This window comes from Hyperoodon ampullatus, assembly GCF_949752795.1.
Source record: "Hyperoodon ampullatus genome assembly, chromosome: 17".
NCBI lineage: Eukaryota > Metazoa > Chordata > Mammalia > Artiodactyla > Ziphiidae > Hyperoodon > Hyperoodon ampullatus.
In genome coordinates, this window is record NC_136930.1 from 41,987,843 (window position 1) to 42,005,537 (window position 17,695).

The 17,695-nt window shown below is 40.2% G+C and overlaps 1 protein-coding gene across 2 annotated transcripts; it reads left to right on the top strand.

Moving 5' to 3' along the window:
- Positions 1 to 929: 929 nt before the first annotated feature.
- On the top strand, positions 930 to 3,718 carry OSR2 (odd-skipped related transciption factor 2; the record flags this gene model as incomplete). Of its 2 annotated transcripts, none has more annotated exons than XM_079722582.1 (3): positions 930 to 1,600; positions 2,677 to 2,776; positions 3,536 to 3,718. In XM_079722582.1, the coding sequence occupies 3 exons, from the start codon at positions 945 to 947 to the stop codon at positions 3,716 to 3,718; spliced, it is 939 nt and encodes a 312-aa protein (XP_079578708.1). The 2 variants fall into 2 exon arrangements, with proteins under 2 accessions (XP_079578708.1, XP_079578707.1); XM_079722581.1 differs by having other exon boundaries at positions 945 to 1,600; positions 3,618 to 3,692.
- Between the last annotated feature and the right edge of the window lie 13,977 nt (positions 3,719 to 17,695).

A 17,695-nucleotide genomic window follows, 5' to 3' on the forward strand; every position in this document is an offset into this window, starting at 1 on the left:
GAAGCTGGAAGGGGTGATTCTAGGCCTCACCGGCCTCCGAGGTGTCACTTTTCTTTCCCGTGGCCCCCTCCGAGGTGTCACTTTTCTTTCCCGTGGCCCGTCACCGCTGATAAATGGGGCAGAGGCAGAGGAAGGAAAAAGAAAACCTCTGAGGTCAGCGCCGGGCGAGGCGGGCCCCTCGAGGGACCCGCAGCCCCAGGAGCGCAAAGCGCCCCCGGCTGCGCTCCACCACACCAGGCGCGGTCCGGGAGAACGGCGGTCGCGGGGTGGGTCAGCGGGCTCGGGGCGCAGCGCTAGGAGCCGCCCGGCTGAGCCAGGCCCTCACGCCCGGGTCAGACCCACAACCCAACGTTCCCCGGGGAGCTTGGAGGCACGGCGGCAAGAGGCTCAGCCCGGGCCTGTGGGCGTTGGCACAGCGGGGTGTCACGGATGGCCAAGCTTCGCCCGATCGGGTAGGGGTGGGTGGGTTGGACTGGGTGCCGCCTCTGCTGGAGCCCCTGCCCACCTTTCTTTCTCTCCGGCCCGGGCGTTCGGCTCCTCGAATCAGTGCGTGCCTGGCATCCGATTTTCCCACGGGCGACCCGCTCGCCGCCGGGGACCACTTTTGCCCCGCCTGACACCCTGGCCCCGGGGGCTGAGCTCGAGCTTGGTGTCGACTCGCCCGCCGGGCAGGCTCTCCGAGGTTCCCTCACCACTCGGTTTGGGGATCTCGGAGTGGGTAGGGAGGAGGACTTAGAAGGAAGGTGTTGTAACCCACGCGGCGCCAAGGGACAGACGGAGCAGGCTTGGATAATAGTCACGACTTTCTCTCTCTCCCCCGGCCATTTTTAGGGTCTTCTCTGCGTGCCGTTGTCCTCCTGGGTTTTCGCCGGAGCCCCACGCCCACCCGCCTCTGAGTCCTGGAAAAAAAGGGTGGCTACCTCCGCCCCTCAGCACCCCGGAAAATGGGGAGCAAGGCCCTGCCAGCGCCCATCCCGCTCCACCCATCGCTGCAGCTCACCAATTACTCCTTCCTGCAGGCCGTGAACACCTTCCCCGCCGCGGTGGACCACCTGCAGGGCCTGTACGGTCTCAGCGCCGTGCAGACCATGCACATGAACCACTGGACACTGGGGTACCCCAACGTGCACGAGATCACCCGCTCCACCATCACCGAGATGGCGGCGGCGCAGGGCCTCGTGGACGCGCGCTTCCCCTTCCCGGCTCTGCCCTTTACCACCCACCTCTTCCACCCCAAGCAGGGAGCCATTGCCCATGTCCTCCCAGCCCTGCACAAGGACCGGCCCCGTTTTGACTTTGCCAACTTGGCCGTGGCCGCTACGCAAGAGGATCCCCCTAAGATAGGAGACCTGACCAAGCTGAGCCCGGGGCTGGGTAGCCCCATCTCGGGCCTCAGTAAATTGACTCCGGACAGAAAGCCCTCCCGAGGGAGGTTGCCCTCCAAAACGAAAAAAGAGTTTATCTGCAAGTTTTGCGGCAGACACTTTACCAAATCCTACAACTTGCTCATCCACGAGAGGACCCACACAGATGAGAGGCCGTACACGTGTGACATCTGCCACAAGGCTTTCCGGAGGCAAGATCATTTGCGGGATCACAGGTAAGGTGGGGAAAGAGGTTGGCCTGGGGAGGGAAAGACAGTTTATCCAGAATACCGAATCCTGACAGACATTGCAAGCGTCACTAAAATCCCCTTTGAACTAGAATATATCCCCCAAAGCCCCCCCCAACCAGCCAGCCACAGCCAACCCTCCAAATTTACCTTTTTCCTCAGCGGGGCCCCTGCTGCCTGTTCTCGTTTGGGATGCAGGAGGGCCACCCCATCCTTAGGTAGTTAAAATCTGCTGGGTTGGCCTTGGTCCTGGGATCGGTTTTCCAGTTTCCACCTGGTCGACCTTAGGGGGTGGGGCAGGTAGAACCAAGAAACCTCGAAGACCTTTCTATGGTGGGTGTAGGTCCTGCCTGCGATAGGACCATTTCTGGAAATCTCCTCGGCCACCTCCACTGGGTTCCCTCCCTTCCCTGACTCGCCCCCAGGTGCGCCCGAGAGCCTGCCACAGTGACCTTTCTTTAAACTTATTTGCGGGGGTCTTGAGATCACTGAATTTAGAAACAGCTCTTCACATTCCCTCCACATCTTCAACTATGCATTAATCAAAGGCAATTGAAGAAATACTATAATGTAAGTGTTTTCATCCAGTAAAAACTTCCCAGGAGTGGGGGTGAGGGTATCTTTTCCCTGGACTCTACTTGCTGTTGTTACCCCAAGGTAGGACTTCTGTACCGATCCTCCGTGGCTTTTAAGGGGTTCGCTAAAATTAGTCCCCCTAAACTTGGCCTTGCCTTATATTCTGATTTGACCAGTTTAAATCCCAGAGAAAACCGTAGAGGCCAAGAAGAGCTCGTTCGGCACGATTTAGAGCTCCAAAATACGCCAGAGAGGGCGATCAAGTGTAGATAAAGCCGGCGTCCGGTGAATGTTTTGAAGAGTCTGTTAGTTGAGGTTAACCATAAACAGAATTACACGGGGGGGTGGGGGGGGATGTAAAAACATAAATAATGGAAATCCTGTTTCTTTTCTTTTTTTCCTCATGACTTCGTTTAAAGTAATTGCCAAAGGAAACTCCTCACCGTGGTGTTAAAGCCATTTCAATGAAACCTTATATTGATTTTCAGGTATATCCATTCCAAAGAAAAACCCTTCAAATGTCAGGAGTGTGGGAAAGGATTTTGTCAGTCTAGGACTCTGGCTGTTCACAAAACTTTACATATGCAGGTAAGTTTGTTTTCTTGTTTAAAAACAGTGACTGGTTCTGTTTTATCATTTTTGCTCTAGAAAAGGTGTTCAATGGCAGGGTCTTTCTCATAAAAGGCTCTATTTAGATCAGTTTTCTAGGTGGAGAAAGCAGCACCCAGTTTTTTTATACATGAAATTAATTTTATTTAACAGAAAACATTCATGTGTTTTTCTTAAAGAACAAGCCACTCTCACTATTCTAAAATCCTAATTTTACAATTATTATTTTTCTCACCTGATGTGCCCTGCATTTAAAGCTTTCGTGTTTGGGAGGAAATAAAGGTAATTTTGATAATGGAGGCATGGTGAAATCCCATATGTTCTCTCTCCCAGGGGCCTCATAATTTGTAGTTTTCAGAACACTGAGGAATAGTTTAATTTTCCACCAAAGAGGAGCCTTATTACCCGAGAGAATGTCGTTCCTTAAGAGAGGATTAGAGTTTTTCCTTCCCCCTTTTCCTGCCTATGACATGGTGATGAAATGTAAAGAGCTGGAAATCACAAAGCCCACCGCCAGTGGCCACCGGCGGTTATCAGTGTAATCCGGTCCCTGTGTGTGCCTGTGCGTGTGTTTTTGTGATTGGAGGATTAGGAGCACAGATGTGTTCCTGCAAGTCTCCTCTTTGTTGTCGTGCGCGTGTTCTGTTAACCTTGTGATACCGATAAGACAGAAACTATTGAGAAGGGTGCCGTGGTGGTGTGAAGGATTAATCCTTTGCTTGCTTCACATCTGAACAGGAATCTCCACACAAATGCCCCACATGTGGAAGAACCTTTAATCAGAGAAGTAATCTGAAAACTCACCTTCTCACCCATACAGACATCAAGCCCTACAGCTGCGAGCAGTGCGGCAAAGTGTTCAGGCGAAACTGTGATCTGCGGCGGCACAGCCTGACTCACACCCCGCGGCAGGACTTCTAGAGAAGCCCCGGATCTGTCCCGGGCCACCGCCGCCGCTCCCCTCCCCAGACACCTCTCCACGCCTCCCACCCGGGGGGGGGCCACCCCCAACCCTTCACTGACCCCAGCTCTTCCCCGGCTGCAGCCACACCGACAGCTCCAGGGGATTAACTCTTCTTCCCAAGGACTGAGAACTGTAGAAAGCCACACAAGTACATCCTTTCACAAAGAGCATATGCTAGTTTCTTGTAGATATTCACAGCTCATTTTAGAGCTCTGTACATAATGTCGTGGGTCTCTGTTTCGTTGTTTTGTTTTGTCTGTTTTTGTATCTTGTTGGATGCACCTAGGTATGGAAAATGGAAACCAAATTTATCTTTAAAGACTGTATTTTCAAAAATAAAATGTTTTCTTGTTTGTTTCAACACTCCTGCAAAAGTGCCTTGCTATTTGACTTCTGTTTTTCCTCTGGATTCTGGAAGAGTGGCATGTCTCTGAAATATTAAATATTGAAGGGCATTCTTTATCCCGAGGTTTCAAAAGTAAGACTTCTCACAGTTCTCTTACTGAAACTTCATCTCTTCCCTTTTCATACTGTGGCATTTTGGAATTGGTCAACTGTGCTGTCTTTCTGCTTTTTGAAGATATTAAAATTGATACCCATGAGGTTTTTCCTCCCCTTTTGTTTATTTTAATTCCTTGTATATTATTCCTTCAGATAAAAGCAATATAATAATCATTATTAATAAGAAGGCAACTCCAGTGGCTGACCCATTTGAAAACACAAGGTGGGAAGAAGCATAAGGAAAAAGAAGAGAAGGGAGCTTCCCACCACTTCACTTTTAGAAGTCCTTAACCTATTGTCATAGTTTATGATGGGCAACTTCTCTTGCCATTAGACTTTGAACACTATGATTTAGCTCTATAGACAGAGACTTTACCCCACCTTTGGGGGAAAAGTCTAAAATCCTGCTACAGAAGAATTCAGGCAGATACAACCTTCAGAAGATGGGGGACAAGAACAGAAAGGAGAGACTACTCAGCTATGTTTGCACAAAATATTTTTTCCCAAGGGTGGAGACCTTTTTTTCTAGAAGGTTCGTATTTCTCTGCAAAGCAAACTGAGTTAGGTCACTAGCAAGGTTTCCATCACTGGTTGGCCTTTTGTCCCTGGGAAAATGCCAGAAGTACAGGTTATTCTGTGTATAGAGCTCATGGCAAATATGTAATCACCTTCTGAGGCATTTCAGTTCTTTCCCAAATGATTCTGGTGGAATATGACACTAATATAATGACAACCCCGTGTAGGATTTGAGTGGAAGGCTTTGGATGCAGACAAACAGTAGTACTATTGCAGAGTCCAGAAGGGAAATAATTTCACTTCAAGAAGGAACATTGGAGGCACTTGTGGCCCAGTGGCCCTGTTCTTGCAAACTTTAATACTGAGCAACAGGATGAACTAGTTATCCTCAGATTTTTTTTTCATTTGTGTATTTGTGTGGGCATGGCATGTTTCATCATCAGGGAGACACCAGACAAAATGCCCTATGTTTGTACCTTAGAATCCTCCAGAAGAGTAGGTAGCGATTTGAGGACTAAACTCAAAATTTCTCACCTGTGCCTTATTCAAAACAACTTACGAGGAGGTTTCAAAAAGTGTTCCTGACTCAGGGCTTATTCTGTTTGCAGGGTGCTGGCTGGAAGTCACTTCTCCTTCTCATGAGAGATCAGTTCTCTCCAACAAAATGTCCACCCACTAAGTCTGTGTGTCTAATGCTCACACAAATGCATTTCCCAACATGGGATGGGCCCAAAGGCCTCACCGGGGAGGGGGGGGCAGGGATGGAATGTGGGGATGCATGTGTGTGTGGCATTTAGAGGAATGAAACTGTTTGTTTTCTTTTGTTTGTACAGAATTAACTCAGTGACCTCCCTACCCCTACCCCCTCAAGATCCTGCCCACCTTGGCACAGAAGATTTGAATACTTTAGGGCAGGGTTACACATTGACTGTCCCTAGAGCTCCCCTAATCCAGCAGGCTTTTTCCATGTAGTCAGCCTCACTGCCCCACCCACTCCAACCGACTACCAGCGACACAATTCCGTAGCACAGGGTTCAGTCGAATTATCAAAGGTTGACCCTTGCTCGATACCAAGCTCAGGCATACCCTTGAAGTCCCTGTCACAGGGAAATACAGATAGGTGTAACCAGAATACTCTTCCTCTCCATTGATTTTTATTGAAAAAAATGGAAATCAGAAGTGAATGAGGAAAAACAGAGAAGGTGGAGAAAGCAGTTTCCCTTCCCATATACACGCTATCAAAAGTTCAGGTAAATTTATTTATAATTTATTTATGCAGTTATTTCTTTAACAAATGTTTATTATGTGCTTTTCATGTGCCAAGTCCTGTGCTAGTTTCCAATGATTTTCATGATCAGTTTCTGCCTTTCTGCATCTAGTGGCACATTTTTGGAATCTTGACTACTTAGATAATTTAAAAACCTATAATAGGGCTTAAATTAATGGCCCTCTTCAATCTGGACTCTTAAACCCAGCGTCCATCTAGATTCAGAAAGGATCCAGTCTCAGAGCAGACTCTTGCCACGTTCTTCATGATGACAGGTACACTCTTGAACAGTGGGTTCCTCTCCACATTCTGAGTTTTGTTTTCTTCTCCTTTACACATCCAAGTATGCAGGAAATGATTCTTACATGAGACAAACTTATGAGACATCATGGGGGAAATGATATCTTGTAGCTTATGAAATTGATTTGCTGTTTTTTGGGGGGGTTTTTTGGTTTAGAAAAGAGTCATTATCTGAGAATTAGATTAGCCCGTGTTTTCCTCACACCCTCTACCATAGTCAACTCATGAATCAATACTCCTGGCCAGAGACCAGGAGTGGGAAATATCACGAGTCATAACCACAGTGCTGAAGAACTTCATGAACAACAGTTAAGTATTTAGTTGTGACTTTAGTCTCATTTTGTAATCTATGTGTGGGATTTAAAAAATAAGTTCTATAAATGAATTACATTGTAATCAATTGTTAATATGAAATTCTGAATGTGCGTTAGGTGGACTTATTGATGCTGATATTGAAATGTAGGTCCTTGTACTACTAGTGCTTGATAAATGTACTGATTAAAATTATTATTTTGACAGGCATATCCTCTCTTACATGAGGAAGCTTTCCAAAATTTGACTCTAAGACAACTAAATATTTAAAAAGTAAACATATTTAAAATCTCAAATTATAAATGGGCCCAACCATTACTAGTGATGAAACCAGAGGCAGTTACTGGAGGTTTCTTCTACTGTTCATTTGTCAGATATTAGCATAGACATTTGAACTTCTTCACTTAAATCATGTTCAGTCAGGGACCCTAGCCCCAGTTTTGATTCTGGAAGGCCCTTGGGAAACATAAGTTATTGAATATTGTCAATGTGATAGACTAGGTGCATTCAGATTAAACACAGTGTAGGATCTACAGCAAATTTTAACATGAGAAGTGAATAACCATGGCATAACAGGCTGCCTTTCTTATTACCAAAGTAATTTTATTATAATAAAGAGAAAAAGTTGATGAAACCATGTAACACTGCAAACAGGAATAGCTTTTGTATTTCGGAGGATTATTTATGTTCACCCTTAATAGCGTGTTATGTTGAGACTGTATTTCCCAATTTTTCCTTCTGAAATGTAACTTGCCACTGATAACCACCTCTGCTGACAGCAATGAGCAATAAAGGGAGTGGAGATTCAGAATGATTCAGCTTTGATGACCTGAGATATTTCAAGTTCATTCCTGTTTCTTTTCTTTATTGCTTGCTTTCTTCCCCCCAACACAAATTACATTACTATCTAGGCTATGTAACTTTTTTATTTCTTGAAACTATCCAAGGCAAAAGCAATAGTGAAAAACTGTAAGTAACACAAGTAGCCTACAAGAGGAAAATTGTGTAGGAAGTTATAATGCTATATCTGTTAGGATGCTTTCTGTTGCAAGAATCAGAAAATCTGACTTAAAGGGGCTTAAACAATAGGGGATTTATTTTCTGACCCAACAAGCAGTCTCAGGTAGGGTCCAGGGATGTGTGACTGATTGGAGTGACAAGACCATCCAGAGCCCAATTCTTCCTACTTCTCTCTTCTTTCATCTTCATTGTGTTGCTGGCTCCCTTCATGGCCACAAGATGGATGCAATAGTGCCAACCACCAGCTCTAGTGTTTCCTTCTCACACACACCCCATAGGCAGAAAAGGGGGTTACCTCTTTCTTGTTAACCACTTTTTAAGAACTAAGAATCTCTCCCATAAATCCAGTCTGTAGACCTGCCCTCATATCTTATTGGCCAGAATTAGGTCGCTTGCTCCTTCCTTAGCCAATCACTAACAAGGGAAATAGAATTACACCGTGATTGACTTAGACTACATAAAATTCACCTTCTGTGCACCAAATGGTGCCAGCATTCCCAGAAGTTCTTGACTGCCTGAAAGACCTGAGCTCTGTTAGCAAGGAAGAAAGGAGAACTGACTATTGTGAATATTAAGCAGATGTTAAAAATGAAGTTTCCATTAATAACCGTATGTTGGAAGATGCTTATGTTATAAAAGCAGGGTATTTAATGGTATATACAGGTATCCCTTGCTTTTTGAAAGTTCGCTTTACTTCACTTCACTTTCACAAAAGACCGACATTAGTACCTGTTCTTGCTAACTGGAAAGAAATCCGAAGAGGATTTTCACTTTTCCGAAAAAAAGGATAAAATAGCATTCAGCATTTGTTTTGCAGGAGCTGTTATAAAGGCAGTGCCACACCCTGAGCAGGGAGAGTGGCACCACCAAGGTCCTTCTCCAGGAACTAGACTCAGCATCTCAGCATCAAGCGGCCATAGCTTTGAACTCTGTCTCCGAGCATCTGTGCTTTATCTTAATTTACTTTGTGTGTGCATTAGCAAGATGTGTGCTAAGGTAATTGCTTCTTTGCTTTACACCATTTCTTAGGAAAGGTTTCTCAGAAGGCTCTACTTCTGGATAGTGGGGTAAACTATATAACCAAACAAAACCTTCAAGAGACTAAGCAGAAACAAAGACTAGTAGAAGATATACCAAAATGTTAACAGGAGCTATTCACAAGTAACAAATTAAGGGTCCATCCTTCTTCTCCTTTTCTTATTTTTCAACACTTCCACAATGAATATATGTTACTGCTATAAAGGAAAACAGTAATAAAGGTTATTTTTAAAGTCCAAGATAAAGCCTTAATTTCCTCAATATTTTTATATTTCATTTTGCTTTATTGCTTCTGACCAGTCTTTGCTTGTCACTTTTCACATCCACCCTCATGCTTCTTCTAAACCATTCCTTTAATTTAGTTACATATTTACTTTAACTTTCCTTTTCTTTCTTCCTTGATTTCTATTCAAACATCCTTTTCCTATCTTTTCTCTTCCCTAGGTTTCTGTATCCTGGTCCTTTTTTTCCTCCCCTTTAAGAGCTCCAATAATTCCAGCTCAGTGTTCCTCCAGGGTGTGATCATTAGAATTACCCAGGGTACTTATTTCTGGGCCCTCTCTAATTCAGTGGGTGAGTTGGAATTCCTGGTGATAAAGACCCAGGACTCTGTATTTTAAACAAACACTTCAGGTAGTTCTTACATGTATTAGAAACTGAGAACTTCTGCATTAGACATCATCATCCCTTTTATCTTATCCATCAGCCATTTACTATGTGCCTACCATAAGAAACATAAAACAAATCTCAACCCCCCCTTTTTTTTTCTCACTGTCCTGGAAGTTGTCAATTTTTTCTCTTTCTTGGTTCCTACTACTCTTCCATGGTCTCTCCATCTATTTTTTCTTTTCTATTGCTGCTGTCCACAAATTTGATTTTTCCTTTTTACATGAGTAGATACCTTTTGCTTTGATGTTTTATTTTTTTGTCTTTCTTTGTTCAGTTAATCCACTCACTAATTTAAGAAGCAGGAGAAGAAAGAGAATGTGATAATTGATTAAAATGAGACAGTCACAGAGAACTTTTTTACTTCTTTTTTCAATTGGCGTATTGAAATATTGTCACCAGATGACCTGTTACTTCGGCTTCTGTATGAAGAGCAATAATTTGCTATGAGTAGTGTTTTTAGGTGTTGAGGTATGGGTGTATGCTGGTTTTAAGATCAGAGCTAAATGAAATTGGGTTTTTCTTTTTTTTTTTTTGATTATTTATATTACCATTACACTAACATTTTAGAGCAGGAGGCCATTTTGTGATGGAAAGAGCCATGGACGTGAAGTCACAAGATGGACTTAATTTTTTTTAAGCTCTGGAACTGTTTACAGACAAGACATTTAACCTCTCTGAGACTCAGTTTCTCACCTATAAAATGAAAATCTGCTCCGCATAATAAGGTCTTCTCTAGCTTGTAGGATGTATAGTTCTCATTGAGGTAAGCACACATGCATTGTTAGGTAAGTATTGTTGACTTCACAAAAGCTAGAAAATACCAAGAAACCATATCACTTCACTCCCATAAATTATTTTATTAATTCAGTAAAAATAAATGTGGGTTTGCAAATTAAGCTCTACTTAAAAATGTTATATGATTTGTCTTCCTAAAGCACTTGAACTCTTTTTTAATTTTCTTTTTGGCTGCATTGGGTCTTCGTTGCTGCCTGTGGACTTTTCTCTAGCTGTGGAGTAGTGGGGGCTATTCTTTGTTGTGGTGCACGGGCTTCTCACTGTGGTGGCTTGTCTTGTTGAGGAGAACAGGCTCTAGGCGCACGGGCTTCCGTAATTGTGGCGCGGGGGCTCATTAGTTGTGGCACACAGGCTTAGTTGCTCTGTGGCCTGTGGGATCTTCCTGGATGAGGGCTCAAACCCATGTCCCCTGCATTGGCAGGCGGATTCTTAACCACTGCGCCACCAGGGAAGTCCAGCACTTGAACTTTCAGAGACTCTTTAGAAGACTGTTGATTGAAAGTAATGTTTTTAAATTGAAAAATAAATGTATTTCTTTATTATTTTTCAGATGATAAAACAGTCATGCTTATTGTAAAAAAATTCAAATAATATAGAAGGGTATAAAGTAAAAGTCTTTTATTTTTCCCTCCTCCATTAATGACCCTCTTAATTCCACTCCCCAAAGGTAGCCACTATTAATATTTCTCGTATATCTTTCTAGACATTTTGCTGTGGATATGCAAATGTAAGCACATACTTAAAAGCATACACACACAAATATGATCACATTATAATATTATTTTGCAACTTGCTTCCCCCATCCCATTTAACAATAAAACAATCTATATTGGTTCTTTTTTTCAATATCAGCACAAATAGGTATTCTTCTAAGGTAATGGAAAAAAACTCTAAGGATTTTTAAACCTGAGGATTAATTCTTTCATTAGAATTTAATATGGAGAAATAGGAAAAAACATTCTGTTACTGAAGTTATTTATAAAACGCCATCTTTAACTGACAACCTTTAGTCCCATATCTTAATGACAGCAGCTGAGAGAGTGCCTGAGGGTTTTGAAGATTCTTCAAGGTGTGTCATATTATGGTTCACATCAGTGCACACTGATATACCTCCCTGGCAAAAACTGAAAGATACAGTTCTTAAATCCCCTGGTGACCCATTATCCATGGATCATTGACAAGATAGAATGTAATAGCTCCTGTCTTTTTACCAGGGCAAACTTCCCAGTGAAAGTGTACTGTTCATGCCCTACATCTTTTACCTAAACAAGAAAATTAATCTATGACAAAGAAACTACATTAAGTAGATAATACAAATGCTCTCATTTTCTTTGTTATATTTTAATATTTATTGAATGAAGAAATATCCTTTGAAATATAGTAGCTGTTTAACTGTAGAGACAGACTGAAAAACTTTTCCTATATCCTACCTTTCCAAATAGATCATCTGAAATTCAAGGCAAAATGAATTGCACAGGATCAAGAATTTGGAACGTCAAGTTAAACTAAGATACTTTGCCTATTTAAGAACAGTGTTAAAACAGTAGTTCAATTGGTACTATGGGTCAGAATTTAACATTTCCCATTATTTTGCTATGGTCTGAAAAGTCAGTGCTTCTCTATCCTAAAAATTACTTCACTTGTGAACTGGGTCATAGTCTTAAGCTTTCAGAGGGACTTATTCACAGGCGTCTGCAATATTTACCATGTGGCACTGTGTTTTTGCAACATCGCACATTGACAGTGCTGTGTTGTAAATATCATTATGTGATGACAGGACATGGCCATGTTTTTATGTGATTCTGATCTAGATACATCTGAATTTCCTTATTTTATGTTAATCTTCTTGACTTCTCTAAGGCTTCTGCCCCATTTCTGTCTGGCTAGAGATAGAAAAGGTCAGAAGTAAAAAGATGATGCTCTTGTCAACTTGGTTAACACTTCATTTCCTGCCCAGGTGAAAAGAAAAAAAAAAACGGAAAAGGGAAATAACTAGACCAACTATCTCCATAAAAATATAGGCAAGTGAATCAGATATTGTAGCTTAGACAAGCGAATTTGAAGAGGCATAGCCCTTCAACCAAGCGATTCCACTACAGAAACTCAAGCATATCTGTAGAAAGAGACATGGGTGAGAATACTGTTCAAAATATTGTTTACAATAGGAAAAAGTCAAAAGAACATAAATGTCTACTGACAGGAAAATGGATAAATAAATCATGAATATTCACATAATGGAATAGTAGTTAAAATGGATTAGCATTACATGTATCAGCATGAATTAATCTCAAGCACATAATGTATGAAAAAAAAGTTGCAGAATAACAAGCATATAAAGTTTGAAGACATGATATGTAGTTTATATAAATGTAGTAAAAGTATAAAACGTTCTTGGAAATAATAAACATCAAATTCTGGATAGAAGTTACCTCTGAGGAGAAAGAGGAAAGAAATTGGGAACCGGTACACATTGAAGGGGACTCCAATTGTACTTATGATATATTTTTTTAAAAATCTGAAGCAAATATAAAAATTGTGAAGATGGCAAATTTGAGTAATGCATGTAGGGGCGTTTATTATATTAGGCTCTATACTTTTCTATATGCTTGGAAATTTTCATAATAAACATTTTCTAAAAAAAAAAGGAATCAGATTTTAGAGTTGAAGGGGACTTTAGGAACCATCTAATACCGGATATTTAATGAGCAGCTACTCTGTGAAACTAGAGATACACTGATATACCAGAAAGACAAATTCTCTACACCCTTAAAGCTTACATTCTACTGGAGAGAGGCCAAATAAAAATATACACATGCAAATATACAAAAACAGGTATTATTAAGGACAACATGGAGTATTTTATTTCATTTGAGGATGAGGCAATTGAGGCAAAGAAAAGTTAAGTGATTTTCCCATGGTGGAAGACAGTTCTAGAACCTTGTCTTCCTTCTTTGCCTTCCCACATACTTCTATTTTCCCCTTGTCACCTATTAACTTATTCTAATTATTCATGGTGTTAGTCACAAACTCATCGACAATGTCTCACTTGTTTTGTAGCCACCTTCAACTGAAGATATAAGGCAAAAGGCACAAATTTATCAAACGCTAAAACTTAGCTAAATAAGCTTTAAAATTATTGAAGTATTTTGAACATGACATTAAATTTACACAACTTTCTTATTAGGTAGATCAGGATTATCTTCATTTCATGGGTGAAGAAAGAGGTGAATGGTAGTGGGGTGAAGTGAATTGCCTAAGGCTCTGTGGGAAATAAGAGTGACAGCTTCTGGATCAGAATTCAGAACTCTGACTAATCTAGTGCAAAATCCTTGAGTACCTTTCTTTCTGATCTTTCTTTTCAGGTTGATGTGCTTCACTTCCACACATTCCTATAAAGTCAACACTGCTCTTGAAAGTTGTAAGAAGAGGGCCCATAACACTAATATTTTGTCAGACAAATTGAGCCTTTTTTTCACCTTCAAAGTTGCAAATTTATTGATAAAAATGTTTCATGTAAGTTTTTGTGTCCATCTAAGTGTGCAAATCCTTCTCTCCAGATAGTCTCAAAGAATGTACAGGAAAATAATTCTCCAGACTGCAACTATTCTATTCAGAGCTTTGAAGACAGATTTCAGGTGAGCTTCTATCCACTGTTAGCAAGTAAATGCAGTGGAAGAACAGAATGATTATGGTGACCTAATCTACCTACGTCGTGTTAAGACATCCATTCTACTTATAAAATTCCAGCAATTGTATAGTTTCTATTAATTATCTTCATATCTATTATTAAAATAACTGTTTTAAAATTATGATGACCAAAGGTAATTGCTTCAGCTTCTTCTTCCTGTATTCATTAAAAAAAAACAGTCACTTATAGAAATGAAGTCTTTATGGGGAAAATTATTCTAAGCAGAACTTAAATAGTCAACAACAGAACATAGTATGGTCTAACACTATTGCTTCCCAGGAGTCTATCAGCAGACTTTACCCCTGTCACTACACACTTCCCTACGAAGCTGATTATAGGGTTATGCTGTAAGTGCTCAATATTGACTGGTACAGGAAGACTCCAGAATTACTTATTATCTTAATTTTCCAATGAATTCTTTCTTTCCTTGGCTGATGTGTGAAGCTAGGCTTCTAAGGACTTCTTCAGTGTCCTTATTAAGAACATCTGTAAAGAACATCAGAATGAAGTGTTGAATTTCACCCATTTGGATTTCATTAAAGTGTCTATAGTTGTCAAGCATTTAGAAAGTCAAGACACTAAGAGTTTGGGGTTTGACCCAAAGGAAATTGGTCCTCATTTTAAGGCTAAACAGGAGGGATAACTGAGCCAAAGTTTTTTAGGGAGATTTTTTTAAAAAAATCATTCATTTCAGATACATGCCCCTAAAGAACGAGAGCTTAAACAATCATTCCTAATGATAACTTTTCCATCTTGCCAAAGCAAAGTGTAGGTTTATTGCAGAGTTCTTAACCCAGAGTTCATGGACTTCTAGTGGGTCCATAGGCAGACCTCAGAGAGTCCATAAACTGTGAAATTTAAGCAAAATTTCATGTGCATATACACACGTGTATTTTTTTTCTGGGAAGAGGAAGCTGTAGCTTTCATCAGGTTTTCAGAGACATATGTGATTCAAAAAAGATTTTTAAATGTTGGGTTGTTTTCTTACATATTTAGGTATCTTAACATTCTCAAAGTGTCTGAATGAGCGAAGTTTTCAATTTCTCTTTTTACTAAGAGTACATAAATGTAAATAACTTGTAAAATGCTAAAAAGGTAAACTAATTTTTAAATTAACAAATGACCAGAATTTTGGTAATTTTTGAAATCTCAGTTATGACTAAATTAACCTACATATACACTCTGATTCAAACAGGTTTAACAAAAGTAACCTGCTTGATTATTCAGAATAACATAAAAAGAGTAATTTGGTTGAAAAGTGAAAATATGATGTATTAGTAGTACGAAGTGATTAAAAACTTAAAGGAGCTTGAAATTTTTCCATTGTATTTAGTAATAATAATAATACTATTTGTTTGGTTAATTAATTAATTATGCTCTAATTAAAGTGGCATGAATTAATTTATATTGTGCTTGAAATCCATCTTGAGTAAAAACAGCAATTTCATTTCATAAAGAACACAAAGTACAATTAGTGAAATTCTAATGTGAAAAATCCACTGGGTATTTTTAAGTTTGTAACATTTAAAATGAATACAAAATAATCTGATCATCATTACATTAATTCTAGCTACAGTTATATTTGGAACAGTTGGTAAAATTTAAGAGGTCATATTTTAAGTTCAAATACAATACATTGTTTCTTCTCTGCATGTGATTTTTTAAAAGCATTGTTTTAACTGGATCCTATAATTACATTTGGCTTTTAAAATAGACTATTTAGTATTAAACTAACAACATTTTTTTCAATGTGGTTTTCCTAGTGAATCATCCACTTTAGACTGGACTCAAAACACAGAATGCAGAAACACAGCATGAATCTTTAATTTATAGGCTATCTGCCACTTTGTTTCATATTGCAAAAAATATATAAAGTTATTTTTATCCCGAGTTAAACTTCAGAAATCAGTCTATTTTGATTTATCTTTGCTCCCTGTGCAGCAAGCTTTCTTTGGCCACTTCCTTGAATTACCAATCCGCTCAGATAGTTCTTAGCTTATTATACGTGAAGCTGGCTTATTTCCAAATTAACTTGGCTGGTCTCTTAATCTTTCCCATCTTCTCTCAAAACTCCTGATCAGCCCTCTTGATATTTACCAAACCAAACTTAGTTTCCAGACTTCACATTCCCCTCCCCCCCCTGCACTCCCTTGATACATATACTTTATTTTATTTATTTATTTATTTATTTATTTATTTCTTATTTTTGGCTGCGTTGGGTCCTCGTTGCTGTGCACGGGTTTTCTCTAGTTGGGGCAAGTGGGGGCTACCCTTTGTTGTGGTGCGTGGGCTTCCCATTGTGGTGGCTTGCCTTTGTTGCGGAGCACGGGCGCTAGGCCCGCAGGCTTTAGTAGCTGTGGCTCACAGGCCCTAGAGCGCAGGCTCAGTAGTTGTGACGTGCACGGGCTTTGTTGCTCTGGTGCACGTGGGAGCTTCCTGGACCAGGGCTCAAACCTGTGTCCCCTGCATTGGCAGGTGGATTCTTAACCACTGTGCCACCAGGGAAGTCCGATATATATACTTTATATCATCAACCTTTCTTTTCTTATATTATTTTTCAGACATTTTGTTCTCTCTTCAAACTTTGTCCTTCTAACTTTGCCTCAAAATACTTTCTTCTTCTTAATTTGTCTTTAAAACATACTTGAATTTAAATATTAGTGAAACATGGACTCTTGTCTGTTCTTTGACATCAAGTTTACCTCTTACTGTTTAAGTAGGGTTAAGAATCAGTAAAGTTATAGTGTATGAATTTTATCTCAATAAAGCTATTATTTTAAAAAACCCAAAAAACAGTGAAGCAGAGAAAAAAATCCAATAAGTACAGGAGTGTACAGTGAAGTGTTTTGAAAGATATAAACTGCAATATGGACCCTAGATATTTATCATTATTGTAATTACTATTACATGCACTGTTTAGCTTTACAAATTCTCTGAAGCCTTCCTATAAACTAATAATTTAAACTCCTCTGCTAACTCACTGTCCTAGAACTATTTATCCAAATGCAAGCTATGTGAAAGCTTCTAGCACAATGGTTGGCATATAATAAGTGTCCAATAAGTGTTAAAAAACAAAAAAAGTTAAAGTACAATTGATAGAGTCAAATCATGTATATTAGTATAGGGTTTAAAGACTAGAAGAATTTAACTTATGCCTAAAATAGTCAGGAGCTAATTTGAAGTTATATAAAAAAAAACTTATTCTTTTTGTTTTGTTGTTGTTGTTATTGTTGTTGTTTTTTTTGGCCATGCCATGCAGCTTGTGGGATCTTAGTTCCCCAACTAGGGATCAAACTGCCAGCAGTGAAAGCGTGGCATCCTAACCACTGAACCACTAGGGAATTCCCTGCAAGGAGAGGTTTTTGTTTTTTTAATAGCTTTATTGGAGTATAATTGCTTTACAATGTTGTGTTAGTTTCTGCTGTATAACAAAATGAATCAACAATACATATATATATATCCTCTCTCTCTTGCATCTCCCTCCCACCCTCCCTATCCCACCCCTCTAGGTGGTCACAAAGCACTGAGCTGATTGCCCTGTGCTATGTGGCTGCTTCCCACTAGCTATCTATTTTACATTTGGTCATGTATATATGTCCATGCCACTCTCTCACTTTGTCCCAGATTACCCTTCCCCTTCCCTGTGTCCTCAAGTCCATTCTCTATGTCTGTGTCTTTATTCCTGTCCTGCCCCTAGGTTCTTCAGAACCAATTTTTTTTTTTAAGATTCCATATATATGTGTTAGCATACCGTATTTGTTTTTCTCTTTCAGACTTACTTCACTCTGTATGACAGACTCTAGGTCCATCCACCTCACTACAAATAAG